We start from the raw sequence: 14,410 nt of genomic DNA, 5'->3' as shown, positions 1-14,410 counted from the left end.
TAGGGGACTTTACCTTAATATTCATAACATAGCTTTACATGTTTACATTAAATTAATAAATAAAAGGTAATTAAAGACCAAAAATTCATAAGTATGTACTGCTGGTTTTTCTGCAACTGTGTTCAAGTGCGTACCTAGTTGGCAGGTTACTGTATTTTGAACAGTCACTCTTTTATTAACGTTAGTCCTGGACAATGGCGTTAAACTGTATCCAAGTGGTGTATGTCCCAATAATCAAAAAGGTTTCTTCGTACACCAGGTCCTAGGACTAAATATTTAGAGCTTTTTTTTGTCGTTCAATTAACCAGACAATGATAAAATGAAATGACACCACAGCGCAATATGGTTTAGATATAACATGAATCAAAGTACATATAAAAACATAGATTCAAAAGCTTTCTAGACATAATTCTTGTAGTGATTTAATAAAAAGTATATTTAAAACTATATTTTTTATTTTATTAACAGTTTCTGGGACATTAGACTAAAACTTTGGACCTAAATACCTAAAGCAGTTTAGGTGAAGTCTGGTCTTTCAGTTATATATTATGTAATTTCTTTAGAAACTTTTTATTATGAATTACTGTATAATTATTAATTGCATTATAGAACTATCATGTATTATGAATTGTGTAATGAACTTTGTATCATTAGTCATTATATGTCTAGATCAAAACAACTTCAAGTTTCCCTTCGCTTGATTTCCTGGCGTTGGCCAAAAACTGTATTTGTGGTTCATTTTTACTGTAAAATTTAAACTATGCAATGTTAAATCTAACTTAGAAAATAGTTGTAAAACTGTATTTTTGGCTCATTTTTACTGTAAAATTTAACTTAAGGGCATAGGGGGGGGGGGGGGAAACACCCTTTTTTTGTTTTTGATCTTATTTTATATAGTTTTTACTAAGCTAGAAAATGCTTTTTACAGATTTTAAAAATTCAAAATTATTTTCAAGATATAGCCGGTCAAAATTGGAGGCAACAATAGGATCCTTATGGGAGGCGCAAACTAAAACAGCAAATAACTAGAAATCACTAAAAATCTATCTCCTCCTACGTTTTTTGAGATAACAACCTCAAATTTTTAGGAAATGTTTCTTGCAAAATTTAAAAAATTTTACTAATTTTTTACTAAGCTACAAAATGCTTTTTACAGATTTAAATAAATCAAAATTATTTTCGAGATATAGCTGGTCAAAGTTGGAGGCAACATTAGGATCCTTATGGGAGGCGCAAACTAAAACGGCAAAAATAGACTATTTCACTAAAAATCTATCTTCTTCTACATTTTTTGAGATAACTACCTTAAATTTTCAGGAAATGTTCCTTGATATATTTAGAGAATTCTGTCAGAAGGAATTAAAAAGAATTAAAAAATTAAAGTTTTATATTAAAAAAAAACAAAAAAAAAAACAGTTTTTTTGTTAAAAAAATTTTATTTTATAATTTTTTAAATATTGCAAGAAACATTTCCTGAAAATTTAAGGTTGTTATCTCAAAAAACGTAGGAGGAGATAGAATTTTAGTGATTTCTAGTTATTTGCTGTATTAGTTTGCGCCTCCCATAAGGATCTTATTGTTGCCTTTGATTTTGACCGGCTATATCTCAAAAATAATTTTGAATTTTTAAAATCTGTAAAAAGCATTTTGTAGCTTAGTAAAAACTATACAAAATAAGATCAAAAACCAAAAAAGGGTGTTTACCCCCCTATGCCCTTAAGTTAAATTTTACAGTAAAAATGAATTAAAGATACAGTTTTACAACTATTTTCTAAGTTAGATTTAACATTGCATAGTTTAGGCTATGTTCAAAGATTTAATAACTCTTTAATTAACAACAAAAATTATTTTGTCCTGCAAAAGGCTTTTCTAGTCGATGTAGCTCTTAATTAAGAAAAGCTTACTATCCTTGTAATAAATAACAGATACACAACTATTCATATTTGAAAATTAAAATTTTTAAAATTGAAATTCTGGTTTTTTTAAGGTTTACAACTTAAAAAGTAAAATGTATTTAAAAAATAATAAAAATGCTATGGTAGGTCTAATTAATGCTTAGCGTCAAATTTGCAAACAGGGTCACTTATGCACATGTTGAAATTTGTTTTATTTTCAGTTATTATTAATACAGGGTTTGTTTGGATTAGGTCAAATTAGGCTTAATCAGTTTTTTGAAAAAAATTGCAAAATATCAGTTTTTTTTGCTTGAAAATTTTAGATTTTTAGTTTATGTCATTCAAAATGCTTGAAAACTTCTGAATTAAAAAAGATGAGATTAATTTTAATCCATTTTAATAATCAAAATCATGCTCTCAAATATGAGTGAGAAAGCAGTAACGAACAAGATGAACCAAGATAGCAATAAGAATGCTTTGAAACGGGTAAGGAGCACCAGAAGCATTAGTTCTTTTTTTTTCTTCAAGCAGCCAACCAAGTTCCTGCAAGTCTAGCACTTATACTGTTCCTGCTGATGCTGCTTGTGCTGAAACTATTTGGGCATTGACGGTGGGACAGAAGAATTTTTACAGCAAATTCCTGTAGTGACATAAGTAAAACTTTCAAAACAATGTTTGAATACAGGAAAGTATAGCACCTTTACCGTGGGAGCTCAAAAATGCTCCATGTCAACTATTTTTGACTTGGTCCATTTTTCCACAGTAAACTAGTTGGAGTGTGTAAAAAAGTTGCTTTTTATTTGTTATCCTGTGATGAAAGTCTCAATGAAGTTGTTAAAAAACAACAAAGGGATGTTGTTATATCATACTGAGATTGTTCTAAGCAGAAATCTTGTGTACAATAAATCCAAGTTTCCTAAGTAATGCTCTGCAAAGGATTTAAATTTCTGTTTAAACAAGGCATTTGAATGAGTTCATTGAAGCAAAATTACCCAGTTAAAAATATTCAAGTTGTTGGGTAAACAATTCATGGTATACTATTGGTTGTGAATTGATAGACGTTGAAAAATAACTTATTATATGTTTTTGTTTTAAGAAAACAAATAGAGAGATCTCAACTGCTGGAGGAGAAGTAATATATTTATTCTTCAAAAATTTATTTTACAAACTAAGTTTTGGTCAAAGACCTTGTCAGTGCTTAAATAAATCTTATTCAAATAGAAATTATATTTGAATAAGATTTATTTACGCACTGACAAGGTCTTTGACCGAAACTTAGTTTGTAAAACAAATTTTTGAAAAAAAATAACTTATTTAAGTTTTTATTTTTTTAAAGTAGTGTTTGTGAATTTTTTTATCTTGTCAATTTACTAATCAAGACCCCTGATACCAAAATTAGTTCTAAAGGTGATTTTCCTTACTTTGAAAAAAAATCAGGCTTAATTGCTTAAATCAGCCTAAATTTAAAAAAAATTGCGCACAAATCATGTTCTTATTTTTTTAACTATCACTGTCAACCCTTATCCTTGATTGGTAACTTTTTTGACTATCACTGTTACCCCTAACTCTTACCCTTGGTCAGTAACTTAGTTTTCTATTATTATTTTGTTAATGTTTTTTTTACTATCACTTTTACCCCTTATCCATGGTTTTTTTTTTTTCTTTCTTATATTATTTTGTTTTTAGTATTTATTATTACATATTTTTATTTTTTTTACTACCACTATTACCATTTACCCTTGGTTGGTATTTATTTTCTTTTATACCATTTATTTTTTTGCAAAAACGGTCCTTCAAGCAAGAGTGTCTTTATGCATATTTGACCTGTCCCCCTAAAATACCTACAAATACATTTTTTCTTTAAAGTTTTGAATATTTTAGGAGATATGGTTAAAATAAGTTTTAGGATACAGTAGTTTTTAAAATTCTCTTTTAAAATTATTTTTTCCCCATCAACACACTAAGTGTTTGTAGGTATTAATTAGGGATAGATGTCAAAAATTCAAAGTGACACTTTTGAACATAGAGTCACTTTTCCACAAAGACATTTTTGCATTAAGACACTTTTGCCCAGGTTGAAACTTTTAATTTAATATTTTTTGCTAACACTGTTACTCCTTAACCTAAGGTGGTAGTTTTTTTAACAGGTTTTTTAACTATCACTAGTACCCCTTACCCTTGGTCAATAACTTTTTATTAGTTTATTATTTATGTTATTAATTTATTTTTATTTTTTTACTATTACTGTTAACCTAACCCTTAGTCTTTGACAGTTTTTTAGTTAATGTTTTTTTTTATCTCTCTCCCCTCTTGGTCAGTAGTTTTTTTTTCAATTTTTGTTTTTTATTATTTTTATCAATTTTATAAAATTTGTTTTACTCTTATTCAAAGTTGTCACTTGTGCAAAATCTACCCATTGTGCAAAAGTGTCTTTGCGCAAAAGGTACCCTTTGTGCAAAAATGTCTTCATGCAATAGTGTTCCTTTGTGCAAAAATGTCTTTATGCAAAAGTGTCCTGTTGTGCAAAAATGTCTTCATGCAAAAGTGTCCTGTTGTGCATATTTGAATTTCGTGAAAAAGTGTCTTTGTGCATACTTGAACCGTCCCCATTAATGACCTACATACATATTTTTTTTAGAAAAATATATCTTACTTTTTTGTTGTGGCCTTTCAAACATTTTTTTTAAGAATTTGAATTGTGAAAATTTGAATTGTCATGTAACTAAAAGTATCAAATCTATAAAAAAGTAGTTTAATTTGAAAAAATAGATAGAATACTAATTTGTGGATTGGGTAGATCACTACTGTTTATTTTATACAACTAATTTTATCTAAGATTTGAAAAGAAAAAGCTTCATAAAGGCTATTTTTGATTTTCTAAAAACAGCCCAGTAAATAGTATTGGACCCAAAAATTCTACTTTAGGAGTTTTTAGCTGAAAACTGTTTTATATGTGGAAATTATTACATAAACTGTTTAGAATTAATTAAAATTAAATTTGGTTATTTATAAGGTATAAAAACAAAAGTTGGTTTGCTGTTCAATTAATCTAGTTGTATATATCACGACAAAAAAAAAACTGTTTGTTTTTAAATATAAAGAATTGTTGGTATTAGTAAATATTTTTAGTTTGTAAAAAACCTATTGCATATTTAAAAATGCATAGTTAATGTGTTTCTAAACCTATTTATTGCAGATTTTAGTAAAAAGCTTGATATGTTGTCATCAAAGTTTTTTAAACAAGTGTCTATCAAAGGTATGTTCTTCCTAAAGGTTTTAATTTAATTTTTGACAAGTTTGTTTATAACATTTTATGTATTAAAATTTAAGTGGTACAAAATTATATATTCAGTAGTTTTTTACTAAAATCATTGTTATTAGTTAAATTTTTATTTCTGCAGCTATGCATATAGTCAATCAAAAGTTTTGAATTATAGGATTTGAAACAGTTTTTAGTTTTCTACAACCTATAATAAACAATTAAGGGCATAGGGGGGTAAACACCCTTTTTTGGTTTTTGATCTTATTTTATATAGTTTTTACTGAGCTACAAGATGCTTTTTACAGATTTAAAAATACAAAATAATTTTTGAGATATACCCGGTCAAAGTCGGAGGCAACAATAGGATCCTTATGGGAGGTGCAAACTAAAACGGCAAATAACTAGAAATCACTAAAAGTCTATCTCCTCCTACGTTTTTTGAGATAACTACCTCAAATTTTCAGGAAATGTTCCTTGCAATATTTAAAAGATTCTGTCAAAACAGAATTTAAAAAAATTAAAAAATAAAAATTTTATAAAAAAAAAAAAAAAAAAAACAGATTTTTTTGTTTATTCTTTATATTTAATTTTTATTTTTTAGTTTTTTTTAAATTCCTACCAACAGAATTTTCTAAATATATCAAGGAACATTTCCTGAAAATTTGAGGTAGTTATCTCAAAAAACATAGGAGAAGATAGATTTTTAGTGAAATAGTCTATTTTTGCCGTTTTAGTTTGCGGCTCCCATAAGGAACCTATTGTTGCCTCCGACTTTGACCGGCTATATCTAAAAAAATATTTGAATTTTTTAAATCTGTAAAAAGCATTTTGTAGCTTAGTAAAAACTATATAAAATAAGATCAAAAACCAAAAAAGGGCGTTTACCTCCCTATGCCCTCAAATAGAAACTTAAGTTATTATAAATATATATAAAAGCTAAATAATTTTTTTTTTTTTTTGACCTTTTAAGTTACTTATCAAACGCTGTTTATTGAAAGTTAAGAACTTTTTAAAACTAACTTGGTTTTTGTTATAAAATCTATAATAAACTATTTACAGGAGTCCAAATAAAACAATCATACAGTATTAGTACAAAACTTAAAAAAGAGATAAGGAAGAATGAAGACCTAGTACCTTCTTCAAAGTACATCAATTTAAACCCTAGAAATTTAGAAAAACTTTCAATTGCTCGCAGAGACAGAGGATGGGGCAACGGAAATGAGCAAAAAGAATCCACTAACTTTCCTTCAAGGTTCTATTATCACAGGTCAGTAAAAAGTTTAACAAACAGTGCATACTTTTTTTACTGTTGGTGTACAAAACTGTTTTTTTTGTTTATTTTTTATATAAATTTTTTTTTTTTTTTTTTTCAAAATTCCTTCTGACAGAATTTTCTAAATATATCAAGGAACATTTCCTGAAAGTTTGAAGTAGTTATCTCAAAAAATGTAGGAGAAGATAGATTTTTAGTGAAATAGTCTATTTTTGCCGTTTTAGTTTGCGCCTCCCATAAGGATCCTATTGTTGCCTCCGACTTTGACCGGCTATATCTCAAAAATTATTTTGAATTTTTTAAATCTGTAAAAAGCATCTTGTAGCTTAGTAAAAACTATATAAAATAAGATAAAAAACCAAAAAAGGGTGTTTACCCCCCCCCCCCCCCTATGCCCTTAAGGTGTTTACAAAAATGCAACCTTGGAGTTTTTAGCTGAAATAATTTTTTATATGTGGCATTTACGAAAACATATTGTCTGGAATTTATTAAATTTGAAAAAAGTTTCACATAGGCACTTACAGATAAACAATTACAGATAATAATAAAAAAAAGCCTCCATGAAACTGTTCTCAAACAGTCTTTAGTTCTGTACAATATGTTTTTGTAATAATTTCTTAAACTGATTTCAGCTAAAAACTCCTTACGTAAAATTTTTGGGTCCCATACTGTTTACTGGACTGATTTCAGAAAATCAAAAATAGCCTTTATGAAGGTTTTTCATTTCAAATCAGCTAAAGTTTTTCACAATGTGTTTTGTGATAGTTGCCACGTGTAAAGCAATTTTTAGCTGAAAACTCAATAATTCGATTTTTATATTTCGAAAAACAGTTTCAAAAATCAGTATTTCAACTTTATTTCAGGGTTGCCACACACTCAAGGTACTCAAGAAATTTTGAAATTCTAGGAAATAAAATAAACTTTAGTAATTACTCATTATTGCAATAAAAACCAAATAATAAGTTGTTACTACAAAAACTTCATTTTTATTGTTTTAAATTGGTATGTTATTAGCATAAAATTACATTGCAGACTGCAGTTTTATAAATTGAGGGTCATTTTTTTCTTGCAAGCCACAGTTTGCCAACCTCTAAACTATAAGATATTTTTGAAAAGTTAAAATTATTTTTTAATTATTAAAAAAATATTTTTTATGCTAAACACTTGACATTTTCAGCAAAAGTTGCTTGAATGATTATTATATACAGTATTGAATAGTTTTTGATATCAAATAACTTTTTAAATATTTTTTTAATTTAAATTTAAACAAAACTATTTAATGTTAAAAATAACATCATAAATTACAATTGTTTATAATTTTATGAACATTAGACTAAAGAAATTTTATAAACACTGATTACAAAATAAGTAAGAAGATAAATTTTAAAGAAATATTCTATTCTAACTAATTTGCTCGCTCTTTTTAGTACCTTCTGAATTTCCTTACTTTGATCCATTATATCTCATTTTGTAGTTTAAATCTTAAAACTTAATATAAAGCAACTAGTAGCTTTAAAAAAACCTGCAAAATAAAATTAACTTGTTAAAAAAGTTTTTCACCTTAAAACTAACAAAGATTTACTAGTAACGTATAAAAGTTATCTGGTGTGTAGTGTACATAATTTAAACAATGGTTACTTATAAAACACAGGTATTAAAAAGTTTATTTCCAGAGGCTTGTAAATTTTAAAAGTTTATTCATATAATTATCATGTATGAGTGCAAAGCAAAAGTACAAATATTATTACTCATTTTTAACTTAAAAACTGCATTATTATGAGACTGATGTAAGTAGCATGTAAGAAAGAGTATTGTTAAAGTTTATTTACAAACTATGTACAAAGTAAGTGGTATAAATTAAAAATTTCACCTTACCATAAAAATTAAAAAAAAAACTAACATAAAATTGATTTGAGTAAGTGTTGTTACTAATAAAATTAGTTTATTAATTATTGTTTGAAAAAGTTTTAGTTTTTTTCTATAAAAAATGGAATTAATTTCTAAAACGTTAAATTTGTAATGTACAATAAGGTACTACAAATTTATTTTTTACAAAAACCAAAAAATAGATTAAATCAACCTCATTAGAAATTTGTGTAATTGAGAATTTTGATAAGGAAATCAACAAAATTATCAATTATATGCTGTTAGATACTTCATCGTATGTAAAACTAATAATTTCCAGGTGTGACTGAAAAAGAATATCATTTTATAGTTCTTACTTAATCATAAAGCACGTTTAAAAACCTATTTAACAATTAGTATAATTGTTAGTCGACATTAATTTGTTTCTAGTTTTTGATAAAAGCTTTAGTTTTTTTACTTCAGAGTTTATATGGACAAAACAGGGAAAAATGTCACTATTGGAGTAGAGCACGCTAATGGTAGTACTGTTGTCAAATCTTCTACCCTTGAACCGTTAGTTATTTTTAATCAAAAAAAAAACACTCATAACATATATTTTGTGTTTAGCTTTGAGCCAACAAACTTTTGAATAATAGAAATGTCTTTTTTTTTTAATATTAAGCCAGGGATTGGCAGGTGGTCGCTGGCAGATTAAAAAAAAAAAAGTGTTCGCGGGGCGCAGTTGTAACTTTTACCTTTCATAAAAAACTTAACTATCTAGTGTAAATTTAAAATTTATAGTAAATTGTATCTAAGAGATGTTTTTTTTTTACTCTTTACTTCGAACCCTAGAATATTTAGTGTAAATTTTCATTTGTAGACTGTATTTGCATGCTCGCGGGTCGAAGTTTTGGCTTTCGCTGGCTGCAGTTTGCCCATTCCTGTAATAAGTTAACCATTTTCTGAGAGAAAATACTGTTTTAAATCCTTTCTTGAAGAAAACAAAATTATTTAATAATACAAACAACCGAAATGTGTTTAATCAGTTTGAAAGTAAGATGAAAATGCTGTTTATTCTGTTATAACTTAAAAAATCTTGGCGTTCCCTCTCCCTTTTGTGAAATAACACATTGTACACTAGTTTTTATATTCAGATCAGTTTTTATATTTATGACTTATGATAATTCTTTAAAAATTATTTTATGTTTTTTGACCCAATGAAGTTAATTTTAGTTTTTGTAAATTTTGTACTGGTAAAGCAATCATTTAGAAACCACATGTTCTATTTTGAAAATCGATTATATTTTAACTTTATTCGCTTTGTGTTTTTTCTCTACTTTAAAAAAGTAACAATTTATTCTGATTTTAATACCTAGTTTTATTGTTTTTAATTTTTAAATAATAATTATTTTTGAAAACGTATGTTTTGTCGTAGAATAGTAAATTTTTTGAAAACTGTGAAATTAACTATGATAACTTAACTAATTGTTTTTTAACCATAACCTAAGTAACTCATCGTAATCTTACACTTGGGATAACTCCGCATTTTTTGAGTGTTTTGTTTTGCAAAAATGAGGCTTGTTTGCATATATTTTTCTTTTATTTTCTTAAAGTTTAAGTTTTTATTAATTTTTTTGTTGTTACTTAGGTATTTTTATATGTTTTTTTTTCATTAACTTGGGCTAACTTCTGATCATTCAAGCTATGTTGCCTGAGCTTTTTTATAGATAGGCAATACTAAAGTGAGCAGGGTTCCTACTTACTATAAATCCCTGGAAATTTGCAATATTCGGGAAAATCCCTATAAGTCCCTAGAAAAATTAAGAAATATGTGAAAATATCTAGAAATCCCCATAAATTCCGTTTTTTGGTTGGTGCTTGAAATTTGGAAGCTAAAAGAGTGACACCGCGTGGTGAAAACATATAAAAAAGGTTTTAGTTATTTTTTTAGTTCAATATATTTGCAATCTCAGTACAAAAATGTTATTCCATGGCACCACCTAGCGGATAAATTTTCCTTATTTGCATCAAATACAATGTATCTAAAATTAGCTAATTTAACTAAAATTAGGGCTCAAGAACCCTCGAACTTCCGTAAATTTCTTATTAAGACTGTGACTATAAACAGTTAATGACATACTTTACTTTATTATGTTTGTAACGTTTAAAATTCATTGTTTTTTTGATAGTTTCCCTACAAATTGCTATATTTTATGGAATTCCCTGTAATTTTTTTTTGAAATTTTAGTGGGAACCCTGAGTGAGAATGTGTAAATATGGTTTTTAAATTAATAAAGTTATCTATTCTAAGTATCTGAGTGATTATTTCATAGTGGGCTGATAACAAGGTAATTGACTTTTGGTGACTAAAAAAACAAAGAGCTTACATTGTATAGCAAACTTTTTTTCTTCTTTTCAACACTGACTTTGACTTTTTTTTGATTCTTTGTCTCATCAAGTGTTTAAAAAATTGTGGAGAAAAAGGCGGCCGACTTTTGATAATTTTCAGGGTTGCCACTTTACCTGGATAAACATGGAATTTGACAATTTAGGCAAAAAACCAGGAATTTTTAACAATTTTAACATGTTAAGTCGTAAAATTTCGATTTGACTCTAAAAATCTATCATATAAACTAAACATTTTTGTTATCATCAAAATATTAATTTATTAAAATCACATTTAAAATAGATTTAGAGTATCTTTTCAATGTTTTATACTACTTAACACAGTTTCTTACCTTAAAATTAACTTTAAAATAAAATTAGACCCAGAAAAGTGTACTAATAACAACCTGGAAGAAATTTGAAAAACCTGGAAAAAAAATTGAAAAAACGAATGGCAACCCTAAATTTTAATTTTAAAAATTTTCAAAAAGAATTCTTAATACTAAGTCAAATTCAAGCTTGAAACACTACACAAAAATACCTGATGTATTTAGATAATTTTTAAAATATGTATCGTTTTTTTTTTGATGTGGTATAGTTACCATTAAAAAAACCTCAATGATTTGAAAGCTCAAATTATTTGAATTTTTTTTCAACTACTAATTTTTATTGAAAGTCTCTCGGGTCTTTTTAGGAAGCAAAGTGTTAAATTAATCAAAAGTCCTTGAGGAAACCTTACTTAAAATTTCACGCAATATATAAAAAATAGCTAAGGAAAAGTTTACAAAAATTTTGAATTCAGAATTAAGTTTGTTTTAAAAGGTTTTTATCAACTTATTTTGAAAAATATATACGTTATAAAAAAAACTTAAGCTGTAATTGTTAATATCTAGTTATAAAGCATCATTTTTCGAAAAAATAAATTATACCATCATGTTTGACACGCAAAATTTTGTAAATTTAGCTTTCCAAGATTTTGACCAATTTAGCCTGACTTTTACCTTCTTCTTAAGTACGCATTTCCAGTTAAATACTCATATTTTGATAAGTACATATTTTGAGTACACATATTTTGACAAGTACGGACTTCTTATTCTGTACACATTTTTAAACCAAAATAATAGCTTTCTGTCAGGCTTCTTTTTTATTTAGACTGGTAATTCTTAGCTACCAACTTTTTATTGAGTAGCTTCTGTGTTCAGAATGTGTACTTCAGCAATAGATAACTGTAATAATAAGCTATTGGTGTGAAAAAATTAATAATATAAATTTGATTATAAAAAAAGTTCTACTGAACTTTTTTCTAACTACTTACCTCTGTGTAAATAATCTTTAAGTGTCACAATTGTGAAGTAAACTACTGGCAAAAAATTTTCAATTAAAATACTCAAATTAAATCATAAGTGATTGTGCAAAAAAAAATTATTAAATGTAAAAGTTTTGATTTTGAAAATTTGTTACAATAAAATCTACCCTTATTTGTTTTAAAAACTTGAGTAATTCTGCAAAATATTACAAATAACTAAACTAAACCACGTCTGTTATACAAATTATTTATTTTCGCATATAATTTAAAATAAAACCTTTAAATTATAAATAAATACTTTTCTAACTTTTCTTTCTTTACAAACTAAATAATAATTATAATAAAGTAAACCATACATATGTTTTGTAAAATGTTTCTTCCTATTATTTGTTATGAAATCTTTAACATCCAAAAATAAATAACATAACCTGCTTTTACTTTTTTTAAACAAATAACTCTGAAAAATTATATAAAAATGTAAACCATACACATAAACTTGTCACATAAAATACTAAACTAAGTGCATAATTATAAAGATCTTAATAACTTACTAAATCAAAAAACAGTATGATTCTAAAATTTTGCAAATTTTGTGTATATATCAAAGTTTCACTAGGAAAGTGTCCTTGCAACAAATCATCAATACTAAAAAGATTACATACAACAACTATTTTTTAAATAGGGTAACAGTTTCCCAAAGAGACCCTTCTTGGAGACCATTTCAGAAATTTGTTGGGACATGAGGCCATAATTTGAAACTTACACTAGATATTCTGTAGTTGATGATGAAAAAAAAAAGGTTTTAGGCGTATTTATTGGTAGTTTTGAAAATTATACCAGTTATTACAGGAAGTTTTTAGAAATTTAGGGGGCCATAAGACCGTAATTTTAACCTTGAACCTTAAGTTGAATTTTTTCAACTTTCATAGTTCCTTTGTTAACTTGTTTACACACATATAGTGAGGTAGTTTTTATTATTATTTATATTCGTTATTTGTTATTATAATATATTATATGGTTAACAAAAACTTGTTTCGCTAGGATCTTTATTAGCATATTTTTATTAGGATATTTTTGAATAGGTATGTATATATATATGAGTAAAATAATTACAATTTTTTCACAGATTGATACGCCAGCACCTCTTCTCCGGCTCGGACGTCTCGGCTTGCGAAAATGTGGCAAGAATATTAGGAGAAAGGTGCTTGAGAGCCGGGATCACGTGCGTTCACTGGCCAACCAGCGACGACCAACCTGAAAGCGTTCAAGCGGCACGGAATGCGATGATGGAGGTGGGTAGAAAAATTCACTGTTTGTTAATGAACTTTTAAAATTTTATTAGTGTTTTTGTTCGCTAAAAATCTATAAACAGAGATCTCCACTTCTAAAAGGTCAATCAAAACTTATTATTCTTTCTAATTTTTATTAAGTAAACAGTGTTTCGCTCAATGAGCTCATCAGTACTCAAACTAATATCTTGTTCAAATAGAATCTCACTTTATTATAATAAATGTTAGGTATGTGTGCTTGTCTTTGTTTCATATTTTTTCATTGTTTTTAAAATATCGCAACACAAGGAGTTTTTATTCAAGGTCGGAGTGAGCTTGGAGGAGCCGAGGCCGAGAAACCTTCAGTACGACCTGCCCATATGGAAGAAGAGTGGGCCGGTGCCGGAGGAAGTTGACGGGGTTGAGGATTGGGTCAAGCCCCAGCAGGTTCCTAACCACCACTGAAGTTTTTGTTTAGTCAATTTGCTGTGTACTAGTTATTTTTTTTTTTGATTCGCTATGAAAAATTATGTACGTTTTTAAGCTAGGTTTTTTGAATAAATATTTTTTTAATTTTAAACTGAAGTTTGAAGAATATCTTTTATATAGTTTATTAAGCTTGTTTAATTTTAAATATTTAATGACCTGTAAATGTAATTAAAATAAATGATATACGATACAATTATTTACATAACTCTACACTACACCGCCCTAGTTTATTGAAAGCCCAAAAGCTAATCTTTATTTAGAGAGAATTGAGAAAATTATAATTTTTTTAAACACAGAGTTAGGTTCCAGAAATACTAGTAAGAATACTATCATAGCTAAATTTGGAAAAATTAAAGCAAGGATCTTAATTAAAAAGTTATGAAAATGAACACATAGAAAATATTTAAGTTATCTAGGATATGTGCAAGTCCAATCTGGTTAATAGGGTATGCTCATCGTCTTTCTTATACCGTTTACTCCACGTTCAAACATCCCTGGCGCATTATGGTCGTTAGGCAAGTGGCTTATCTTTTCTACTTGGAAGCACCGAAACAAGATTATGCTCTTCTTCTACTTGACTAGTTATTGTTTAACCAGTATTGGCACCATCGGAATAATCACAAGAGTTGTTAAGGGAATTATGAAATTCATGGCTGGGTAGGGTATATTTCCATAGCTACCTTGGAA

General features: G+C 27.2%; 1 protein-coding gene across 1 annotated transcript; it reads left to right on the top strand.

The window, feature by feature from the left end:
• The first annotated feature begins 5,095 nt into the window (after window positions 1–5,095).
• On the top strand, window positions 5,096–13,814 carry LOC145840616 (large ribosomal subunit protein uL18m-like). Its single transcript, XM_082947928.1, has 5 exons — window positions 5,096–5,151; window positions 6,217–6,424; window positions 8,759–8,848; window positions 13,093–13,258; window positions 13,559–13,814. The coding sequence occupies exons 1-5, from the start codon at window positions 5,112–5,114 to the stop codon at window positions 13,697–13,699; spliced, it is 645 nt and encodes a 214-aa protein (XP_082804054.1). The 5' UTR covers window positions 5,096–5,111; the 3' UTR covers window positions 13,700–13,814.
• The last annotated feature ends 596 nt before the right edge of the window (window positions 13,815–14,410 follow it).

This window comes from Thalia democratica, chromosome 7 (genome assembly GCF_965202585.1).
Source record: "Thalia democratica chromosome 7, ktThaDemo2.hap1.1, whole genome shotgun sequence".
Classification (NCBI taxonomy): domain Eukaryota; kingdom Metazoa; phylum Chordata; class Thaliacea; order Salpida; family Salpidae; genus Thalia; species Thalia democratica.
The sequence above is the reverse complement of the archived record's forward strand: the minus strand, read 5'-3'. Positions and strand labels throughout refer to the sequence as shown.